This window comes from Dioscorea cayenensis, chromosome 9 (assembly GCF_009730915.1).
Source record: "Dioscorea cayenensis subsp. rotundata cultivar TDr96_F1 chromosome 9, TDr96_F1_v2_PseudoChromosome.rev07_lg8_w22 25.fasta, whole genome shotgun sequence".
NCBI lineage: Eukaryota > Viridiplantae > Streptophyta > Magnoliopsida > Dioscoreales > Dioscoreaceae > Dioscorea > Dioscorea cayenensis.
In genome coordinates, this window is record NC_052479.1 from 20,402,951 (window position 1) to 20,414,657 (window position 11,707).

General features: G+C 31.8%; 1 protein-coding gene and 1 long non-coding RNA gene across 2 annotated transcripts; both read left to right on the plus strand.

Annotated features, from left to right (window-relative positions):
• The first annotated feature begins 356 nt into the window (after nucleotides 1-356).
• On the plus strand, nucleotides 357-2,424 carry LOC120268574. Its single transcript, XM_039275911.1, has 5 exons — nucleotides 357-590; nucleotides 728-833; nucleotides 956-1,000; nucleotides 1,846-1,954; nucleotides 2,337-2,424. Exons 1-5 carry the CDS (start codon nucleotides 549-551, stop codon nucleotides 2,422-2,424), a joined length of 390 nt encoding a protein of 129 aa, XP_039131845.1. The 5' UTR covers nucleotides 357-548.
• Nucleotides 2,425-2,513: 89 nt separating this feature from the next.
• Nucleotides 2,514-2,739, plus strand: LOC120269445. Its single transcript, XR_005539161.1, has 2 exons — nucleotides 2,514-2,560; nucleotides 2,648-2,739. It is a non-coding gene; the product is annotated as an uncharacterized LOC120269445 (long non-coding RNA).
• The last annotated feature ends 8,968 nt before the right edge of the window (nucleotides 2,740-11,707 follow it).

An 11,707-nucleotide genomic window follows, 5' to 3' on the forward strand; every position in this document is an offset into this window, starting at 1 on the left:
CATTTAATTAATAATAATAATTATTATTATTATTATTTTGAAATAAATAGATTTTTTAAAAATCAACAACATTTAAATAATAGGTAAAATAGTTCAAAAGCTTGGAAAGAAACTTTGTTTAGTTTTTTTTAACTAGTCAACACTTTGTGCCGATCTAGCATTAGCAAGGTGGTTCATGACAATTTTGTGGTAATAATAATAATTTGTGGGTTTTCAAAAAGAAATTTTTTTTTTGAAGGACTAATAGTATTTAACCAGAAGAAAGGCCCATAAAAGGTCCACATCCATGAAGCCCAATGGGAAGGCCCATATATATTCTGGTTTATTTAGGATGTGCAGCAAGTGTGTTAGTGGGTTTCGGCTCCTGCGATTTTTAGTGTTTTAAGAAAATTTTTTAGGGTTTAATCAAAGCACTTTGGGAGGAAATACGATGGCTGGGATGGAAATTTCGCAGGAGCTTCAGCGATTTCTTGAGGTTTGATTCATCTTCCTCCTTCTCTCGTTGTCTGTCTCTCTGGGGTTCGTTGTGGGTGTGGGTGAAGAAGAGAATGGGGGATTTGCTTGCGGAGCTGGAGCATCTACTCCGATCGGTAAGAGAGATTTTGCTCAAAATCTCATTATTTGATGTTTAGGGTTTCAATGTTTCACAATTGTTAGATGTGGATTTCATTTTTTTTATGAATTTTGATTTTGGTGGTTTGTTTTGATGGATGGATGGATGTTGCAGGAAGGGATGACGAGGGAGGAGGCTGTGTTCTTCAAGGAATGCAAGGATAGAGCTATCAAGGATTTCACTGTTGGTGCTTGTGCTTCTTCAGCCATTGCCTGGATCGGTATATGCTTTTATACATAGTTTCTCGATGAATAAAGAAAAACTTTCCTTTATGTAATACTTAATGCTATGAGTTTATGTGAGATCTCTAAAATTTTGATTTTTGAATATGTATGTATGCAGCATCTAGAAGCTTGGTTCCGTGGCATAGGTTTAGCCTTTCAGCTGGTGAGTTCATGAATCATTCTTCTAATTTTATTTAATTTTTCACTAAAATTGGCTTATTTTTTCTATGTATTGCTATTGTAAATACTTAAATTCACCTCCTTTTTTAAAAGGAAAAAAGACTGATTAGTAGTGTTGAAATATTGGTTTCGTAGTTATTTCTTGTAGCTTAAATTAATTGAGCTTGTGAATTGTCCAAATAATTACATTTGTGTATATGTGTGTGTGTGTGGCTTCAAGTTATTGTGTTCATGAAATTTGATTTGTATGTGTGTGGAACTTCAGTTAATTGTGATTCATGAAGTACCCAAACAAATTACATTTTTTGTTCGTCTTTGAGTGCATTTTCAAGCAATTGAGCTGATGACATTGGATATATATCTGTGGTGCTTCAATTAATCTGGTGCATGAATCATCCTAATAATTTTACATTAGTGTGTGCATGTGGAGCTTTAATTAAATGACTGCATGAATTATCAAAAAGAAAAAATAGTTACTTTTGTGTGTGTGTGTGGATGGAGTTTCAATTAATTGAGCTTATTAATTATCAATATAGTTAAATTTGTATTTTTGTAGCTAGAGGCTTCAAACTTTTGGTTTATGTATCATCCAAATGATCACATCTTGTGTGTGTGTGCGTGTTTGGATTTTCAATTACTTGAGCTCATTAATTGTTGTATGGATTTACAATTACTTGAGCTCATTAATCGTCAAAATGGTTAAATTTATGTTTTTGTGTGGGGGGCTTCAAATAAATTGATCCGTGGATTATCCAAATAATTACATATGTTGGGGGGTATTCTCTAGTGTGTGATAGGTACTAGCAAATAATTCTGTAAATGGTGCAGGGTCTGGTATGCTAGCAGGAATGTGGAGGTTTAATCATTCATTGGATGCTTGCGTGGATAAAATTCTAGGACGTGATTGGGATCACATGAAGTTGGGTTTGGCTGGCATGTAGGTTCTACTTCTCAATTACATGTATATACATTCTTGCATTGTGCAACACCATTTGCAAATGTGCCCTTGAATAGAGCTCTCCAATGCACCATGTGGCACACTTAGATTTCTCTATCTATGCACTGACATATATGTAATGGCAGCACCTCTCTGATATTCTGGAAATTTTTGGTTATCTTTGTGATTTTCTTCTATTTCTTTTAGTAACTCTATAACTCCAGTCCTGATTTAAACTATGATTTATTTTCTACTGAATATCTGGAAGTATTATCACAAGAAAGATTGAATTTTTATGTGTTACATTTATGTTCGAATGTTCAATTCGGTATATTTGCTAAAAGAATTGTTTATTGGATTAAATGCATGGCATTTTTGGCAGAATCATGAAGAGGCATATGTATAATCCATCACGTGTGAAACTTTTGAGTAAACATATGTGTACCCAGAGGAGGTATTCAATGACGTGAATCCTGATCATAGCTTTCACATTATGGCGGTTCCGGAACATGTATGTAGAGGGGAAATGATGTTCAAAAGTTCCACACAGTAAAGTCGAAAAATTATAAAAACTCCACCGCAAAGGAGCAGCCCAAGCAAATCATCGTAAGTATTTCACCTCTGATCCTGCCTGACATGTTTAACTTCATTTTTTTAGAACAGTTATTAAAACTTCTTACCTTTGGAATACAGAGCAGCCAGGGCAGTGAGATGATCGCAGATCCTCTAGATTGCATCTTTGGTGATTTGGAAAGTGGCAAGGAAATCTCTCATTCAAACAATGTCAACAAGCGATCTAGAAGAAGACTACGTGGCCATAAGAGAGCTCATCGCCATTATCATCATCATCGTGAGGCTAACCAAATGTAAAATTTATGATAGAAGGCATAAAAGAGATCATGTTTGTCATCCAAAAACCAAATATTTATAATCTAAATCCATACATGTTTTGTGATAAAAAGGAGCTCAAAAGCTTTTTATTAGCAGAAAACTAAAAGAACAGAGAAAACAAATTTGCAAAGAAAATCAAACCAACAGAGAGCTGAGAGCAAAGATCTAAACAAACAAAAGCTACAAGAGAAGGAATGAGAGAAGAGAAACAGGCTAATCACAAAAAACTAAACACAAAGGAGACTAGAAACTAATTGAAATGAAGACCCAAAGTTTGAAATATCTTCATGATCCAATTAGGTAGTTCACGGCCATGATGAAATAGAGTCAACTCATGTAAATTACGGCCAAGAACAGCTAAACCAGAAGAAGCCTTGGCCCAGCATTTTGGAATGATATGCAGCTGAATGGCACCCAGGATAGTCATCATGGCACCAATATTCTCCAACAAAGTTGTGGTTCTCCAACATGGAAGAAGAACCCCATACTTAATAGTTCTCGCTAACTCCTCATGGGTGATGAACAAATGCCTAGGCTTCAAATTGTTTTTATATAGATATTGAAGAACTGATTTCAGCGCCACAGCCTCGGCTTCAAATAAAGAATCAGCATATAGACCAAAGCAACCTGCAATAGAAATTTTTGCATTATAATCACATATATAGAAACCAGCCCCTGAACAAGAAGACTCATTGTTCCAAACAGCAGAAATGACAAGAAAAGGACCGTCAAGAGCAGTGAAGTTGTTCAAGAAAAGGTTCCTCCCTGTTAAAGTATCAGGCACAGAAAAATATTCACTTGTGTGAGCAACAGCCTTAGATGCCAATAGGCATCAATCCAAATTTTCATTTTTAAAGATCATGTTGCATCTCGCTTTCCATATATACCAAGCAGTTGTAGCAATTGTAGAACGAATGAATGAGTCGTTGCCAGCCACAGAGGGGCTAAGCCAGTTCCCAGACATGAAACCTCCCTCAAAAGAGAAAGATTTACCAGTAAGAAGCTTAATATAGGACCAAATAAGCAAAGCTTTGGGGCAAAGACATAAAAGGTGTTCAATGTTTTCATTCTCCAATCTGCAAAAGACACAAGAGTTTTGAGGTCCCAGGTTGAGACGATAAAGATAATCATATGTTTTGACCCCGTTATGAAACACAAGCCAGATGAAATGTTTAGTTCTAGGGGCCACACGAAGCTTCCAAATGTTACCCCACCCATCCAAAAAATCCTGGTGAACATGAGAATTGTTAAGATGAGAGTAAATAATGGAAGAAAGTTTGAATTTCTTAGTTTTAGGAAACCACACAAAGCAGTTGTCAAAATCAAAGCTGATTTTGCCAAGGCTGAGAGTATCAGAATTTAGGAAACCACACAAAGCAGTTGTCATAATGTGTTTTGTTGGTTTTATCTTTGTCTTTGTCTAGGAATATTCCTCATTGTCTTTCAATTTCTCATGTCTCATATGGTGTGCTACTTTTGCTGATTGTTTTACAAGGGAAGTACCCGATGGTACTGAGGAAATTCTGAATTAACTAAGAAAAAGCCTGATATTTTGTGAAATCCCCAAATATTCTGAATTTTAAATCTTGAGATATGTGTGAAGGTTCAAGGTGAATCACGGATTTTGCCATGCATTTAAAGATCTTTATGGGTTGTGAAAATACTTACTGAAGAGAAGACGGTGCTTTGTTTAAGTGCAACCAAAGCTACAGATAGAGAGGGAGAAGTGATGAGATTATATTAGCTATATAGTTAGATACAGTAGAATTTTTAGTTGTATTGTATTTATAAATTTTTGTAATTTTGTATTTGAAGATACAAGAAAGTGTCTTGTTTGATGTATTTGGAGTGCTAGATTATTGAACTTTGTGCTTGGTGAGAGAGAGTTTTAGATTTGAATTTGATAAACATATATTTAATGGTGAAGTTACTTCATTCTCTGTGATCATTAGATTTTATTAATAATAGAATATCCTGTTAAATTATGTTAATTATAAAATAAATAACTAGGTATATATTTAATTTTATTTATTTTCTAATAGATGGTTATATTTTTGTTGTTGCGGAATTTATTTCATATGGCTAATGTTTATATTAATTAGTTATAATTATATTTTTAGTTCTTAAAGAAGTACAAGGTCTGTTCTTTTAATCTTTTTATAATTATTGTGACCTCGGAGTCTTTTTATTTTTTATTTTTATAAATTTGGCAGTGTTAGTTCTCCGTGTGATGGATGTTATTTTAGCAATTAGTTCGGTTCTTCTAATCCCTTTATAATTTTTTGTGACCGTTGAGTCTTTTTATCTTTTTAAGTTTGGCATTGTTAGTTCTACATGTGTGATAGTTGTTTTTGAAGTTAGTTTTCCTTGAATTAATTTATTCTATATTAAAGCATTATTTAAAAATAAATAAATAATGTATAACTAGATCCGGATTTGATAAGGTATCTAGATCCGAAACTCGGTCCTTGGTAGAGATGGCAAGGTTAAAAGGCCAATACATTTGAACTGAGATGTGGAAAAGGAAAAATTTACTTATATATCTATAAATAGTATATTATTTCCATGTCAATTTGCAAATCAAAAATAAATAAAGAATATATCCACTAATTATAATAATTGTGTGTTTTGCTTATATTTATATATTGTAATAGTTTAATTAAAAAATTAATATTAAAGAAATTATTTTCCTAATTTTAACTTATTAATAAATATTATATATTATAAGGGGTTTGAAAAAAAAATTATTTTGATTTTTACTTTATAAAAGTGTTTGGTTTAAAGTAGTCTATCGAATCGGTGAAAGTGTTGAAGTGAAAGTTTTAATTAATTCAACTACCTGGTAAAAGTGTTGGAGTGAGTTTTAATTAAAAATTTTTAATTTCATATGTTGATTGAAGGGGAAGTGTTAAATCATTAACATATTTTGTTTGGTTAGTGGAAGCGAAAAATTAGAAAACGATGAAAGTAAGATTTCGCTCATCACTTAGCATTTCATAATAGGGGTGAAATTACTCTCTCAAATGTATTAGGTTGAGTCTATAATTATTTAACATGATAATTTAAATATATATATTTCTATGAACAATAAAAAATTTTAAAAAAGAAAAGATACTAATAATAAAGCAATCAGTATGGTTGTGGAATAAATAGAGATTCTTGGACTTCTCAAACATTTGCCAACCTGGAATATAAGTATTTACAGACTACACAATATGCCCATATATCCTCCATTTTTGTAACCTGAGTTACAAGCGTGGTGAGGGTTTTGTAAGGTTAGACATCACTGATTGCAACGTTGAGGAGTAGGTGATAAATGGCAGTGCAGTTAGTGTAAAGTATTTCAAGTTGAAATGGCTTTGAAATTTCAAATCCTTTGGTTCACGTAGCATTGATATATTTTTTTATCAACATCTTTTTCACACTTGATTTCAAAGATGGGAGGAGAAATCAGTCCCACCGGGCGTGCCAAACTTTGTGAGCTCCTTTCTTCTCACCCGACCTTTGATTAGGATTATAACCGGTTAAAAAGCATGGATCACAAATCGAATTTTAATATTTTATAGACTTCAAGGGATTGTGGGTTTATGACTTCCATTAGGGGCAAGCCCCTAGTGTTAATTACCCTGGACATTGTCGCAGGAACCTCTGATTAAAAAAATAAGTGTGAAGAAAAGACAGATTCTGACCAATAAATTTCATTCATGAATTCATAGACTTCATTGAAAGTACAAGAAGTTTGGAATTTAATCATCTTTACGTAGCAATAATTGTAGCATTTCATCATTTTCCGACTATTTCGCCGAAAAAGCACTCTTTGACTTTTGTTGACTTTTGGTCTTCGTCAACGGTCGAAATATGCATCTTGAACATGATTTAGAAACTTTTGAATTTATATCTTGGATATTTGAATTTGCGTCTTGGACTTGATTTGGAACTTGATTTGAATTTTTATAAGCTTCGGCTTTCGTGTTTGTGAAGTTTTTTTTGCAACTTGTGAACTCTCAAACACTTTATCCTTGAGGTTGTTGAGGTCATTTGTTGATTCATTTGAAACTTGGACATTTGAATTTACATTCTTTGATTTGACTTGGAACTTGATTTGACATTTTATAAGCTTCGGCTTTTAGGCTTGTGAAACTTTTTGCAACTTGTGAACTCTCCAACATTGTAGTCTCGAGGTTGTCGAGCTCATTTATTGATTTGTTTGAAAATTGGAACTTGGACTTTGAACTTATATCTTGGTTTTGATTTGGAGCTTGATTTGATTTTTTATAAGCTTCGGCCTTCAGGCTTCTGATGCTTTTTGCAACTTGTAAACTCTTCAACACTTTAACTTTGAGGTTGTTGAGCTCATTTGTTGATTTGTGTGAAACTTGGACATTTGATTTTTGCATCTTAGATTTGACTTGGATTTCAAGCTGTGGATTCTCTATGTTGATGAATTACAAACTTGGTTTGACTTTCCATAAGCTTCGGCTATCATGCTTGTGAAGCTTTTTTACAACTTGTGAACTCTTCAACACTTTAACTTTGAGGTTGTTGACCTCATTTGTTGATTTGTTTGAAACTTGAGTCTTGGATATTTTCAATTTGCATCTTGGACATTTGATTTTGTATCTTGTATTTGATTAGGATGTTGAGTTGTGGATTCTCTATGATGAGGAATCATCAACTTGATTTTACATGATTTAATTTTTTATAAGTTTTAGCTTTTATGCTTGTGAAACTTTTTTGCAACGTGTGAACTCTTCAACGCTTTAGCCTTGAGGTTGTTGAGCACATTTGTTAATTTGTTTAAAACCTGTATCTTGGGCTTTAAACTTGTATCTTGGATTTGATTTGGATTTTAAACTGTAGACTCTCTGAATTGATGAATTGCAAAAATGATTTAACTTTTCATGAGCTTCGGCTTTCATGCTTGTGAAGCTTTTTGCAACTTGTGAACTCTTCAACTCTTCATCCTTGAGGTTGTTGGGTTCATTTGTTTAATTTGCATTCTTTGATTTGATTTTTTTATAAACTTCGGCCTTCATGCTTGTGAAACTTTTCGCAACTTATGAACTCTTTAACGCTTTAATCTTGAGGTTGTTGGATTCATTTGTTGATTTATCATTTTTTTTAACACCTTGATTTTGATTTGATTTTTTTTCTTTTATTTTCCTCTTTTTTTTTTTTTAAGAATGCTTCATTTTTTTTCATTACTCTTAAGAGAGTCAATGACCTCAATTAGGGTCCATGAGCTCAAAAAGAGTTTTATGGATTTTAGAATTTTTCATCGCCCCTAAGAGAGTCAATGGCCTCAAGGAGGGTACATGAACTCAAAGAAAGTTTTAAGGGTTTTGAAATTTTTCATCACTCTTAAGAGAGTCAATGGCCTCAAACAGGGTCCATCAGCTCAAAGAGAGTTTTAAGGGTCCATTAGCAGGGTCCATTAGCTCAAAGAGAGTTTTAAAAGGATCTTTAATCGCCCATTCGCTTCCGTGACTATCAAGAGGCAATGTAGAGTTCTCTCAAAGAAAGCTATCGCCATGTATTAGAGCGAGCTTCAAGAGAGTTCTTCAAAGGTCTTCATCAACTCTTTCAGCTTATGTGACTGTCAAGAGGCAATGGAAAGGCTCTCTCGAGGAGAGCAGTCAACATGCATTGGACATCACAACTAGCTTCAAGAGGGTCTTTAAGAGACTTCAATAGCCCATCCACTTCCGTGACTGTTAAGAGGCGATGAAGAGGCCCTCTCAAGGAGAGCAGTTGACATGCATTAAACATCACGGTAAGCTTAAGGGGGATCTTGTGAAATTACCAAAATACCCTTTATCTTCGCTAAAACCCCTTTTTTTCTTCTTTTCTTTTTTATTTAGACCCTCTAACATTTCATTTTTTTCACATTTCATCAAATTTTGCAAATGAACCCCAAACTTTCATATTTTCATATTTTTCATGGTTTTTGCAGTTAAACCCTCAAGATTTCATATTTTCACACATTTTCACATTTTTGCATATATGTCCTCAATTATTTCATCATTTTTTCCATAGATTTTGCATAAAAGCCCAACTTTCTACAAATGTATTTTTTTACCACGCATCGAGCCCTCTCTTTCTCTCTCTCTAAATATCGAACAATAACATTTCTAAGCATGTTTTGAACTCAGCATGTTAAAAAGTTCAAAACTAACTAGAGGAAAATCTACAATCCAAGGAATGAGATGGAGATTTTGATTGAGAAAACATGCCACCATGGATACATAAAAGCATGCTGCCACATATACAATTCATTACCACTTAATCAAGGAGTGCATGGTTAGTAAAAGCAATCCAAGGTGCGGGTGCTACCATGGCATGGATTAACATGGGAGTGAATGAAGATTTTTTGTTTTGTAAAATAAAATCCAGACAATTTTTCTTTATGACATAAATGCAACCAAAACATGTATAAGTATATATATATATATATATATATATATATATATATTTGGATGGAACTCTATAAGTGCATTCACCTCTTTCAAGCTATAAGTACTTGACGAGCTTCTCAAGCATGCCTCAAGATTTATTCTGGGGTTATGAACATCATCTTGCTTGCCGTGGTGGAGCAATTGATCTTTTCCTGGGAACATCAAAATGCCAATAGTCAATTTGATGAAGAACTTCATCGACGATCTTTTTTTTTACGATCGAATGTTGTCTCTCGCCATTGATCTTCTCACTGCCGCGAGATGGAGATCGAGATCTAGGATTGGTGAAGAGAACCAGCAACAAGGCTTCTTAGGTTCTGCCAGGGTGGTGACGGCGGCAAAAGCCATATACATCATCACCACCACTACTAAGCTATCCTCATTGTCTTTGGCTTCCTCTAGCTCATTTCATGGTAGCTTTTTCTCTTCCTTCTCAGTCTTTCCTTCTTCTCTTCTTTTTTTTTCTCTTTCTCTCTTGTTTTTTCCTCCCTGTTCTCTCTGTTTTTCTTTTTCTTTTTTTTCCATAAATCCTCAATTTCCCCCCAAAAATCCTTAACCCCCGAGAGTTTTTTTCTTCTTCATTTTTTTTTTAAATTTCAAATTTTATTTCAAAATCCCTTCTTATCCATTTCTTTTTTATTTCTTTTTATATTCTCACTGCTTTTTTAAATTTTCACTTTAATTTATGTTTATTTTTCACGTGACAATTTGTGGTGCACGCTAATTTAAATTTTTCATTTTTAGCCCTCATATATCTTTTTTATTTGATTTTTTCTTCTATTTCTTCTTTTTTTTAAAGTCTATATAAACACATTATTTCATTATTTTAAAAAAACAATACATTAAATATTTATTTATAATACCTAATTGTACTAACTAAAATTAAAAATAATTGAAGTGAGTTATTTAATTAATATTCAGTAATTATTTAAGTAAATAAGGTATACAAAATATTTTAAATTAAAAATTTGTCATAAATAATATTTTAATAATATTTTTTTGCACTAAGAGCAAAATAGTAACGTTACCACATTTTTTTTTTCTTTTTCCTTTTCCTTTTTCTCACTTCCATTGAATTTTATTTCAACAAAACACAATTTTCATACCCATTCATTTCATTCTCATTCCCATTCCACAATCCAAACGCACAAGTAGGAATATGATTACAAATAAAAATGGTGTTTGATTAAAAGTTGTGTCATTGTAGGTGAAAAGAAGTAAATAAAAGAAATGTGACAAATTTATCTTAATGTCCTTAATACTAGATAAATAATTTTCATATATAAAATAATGAGTAATGTTCCATAATAATTTTATTATTTACAAAATATTTTAAATATAATTATTCAAATAATTATTATGAATAAATATTTAAATTGAATATCTCTTTTATCATTATTAGCTTTAATTATTTTAGTTAATTATTTTAATTAATGATTTTTATTTAATTAACTATCTCTGATGGGTAAAAATGTCATTTCACTTTAATTATAATAATTAAATGTGTAAATTGATTGTTTTATTTAATTAAATATCCATTAAAGGCAAAAAATGTCATTTTGTTTCAATTATTATATTAAATATGTATATTAAATAATTCATATTAATTATTATTTTTAATTATTCTAACTAAATATTTAAACTAGCAAATTTATGTTAATTATTATAATTAGTTATTAAATTAATAATTTTTATTTAATTAAATCTTAGCCACGGTAAAATAATCATTTTGACATAAATAGCCCATTCCCCCCAATTTTGGGGAAATACAATTTCTTAACAGTAAATAATTGGATTATTCACAGTAATCATTTCCATTATAATAGCTATGTACTCAAACATGAGATTATTTTACTATGCATAATGAATCCCAATTTAACAATAATTATTCCTTGCATTCAGACGCCCACTTGATCATAGAAAACACGAATAATTTTTATACTATCACTATTCTTCTAAAGATGTTTAGACATTCATAATCAACTCTAGTTTCCACCGGAGAATCATTAAGTTAATTAGAAAAATATCAAGTTACTACAAATTAAAAAAAAAAAAATCTTTAAAGTTGAGGTCTGTGATAGGTAATTCATGAATCTTAGATGAAATGAATAATAAATGTCGCCACTAACCGACACAAATCAAAATTTCAAATATTTTATTAGTTTTACTTGGATCACAAGCAAAGTTTTTTAAAAAAAAATAATTGAAAAGTCACAAATTAAAAAGTAAAATTATTTAAATAAAAAACTCAAATAAAGTCTTCCTTCCATGTGGATAAGTCACACATTAATTAGGAGTAAAATTATTTTACAACGACTAGCAAAGTCTTCAATGGTATATGTTTTTTTAAGGTAGGTTCTTTTAGAAGATGTCTCACGACTCTATTATTAAAAAAAAATAATTAATT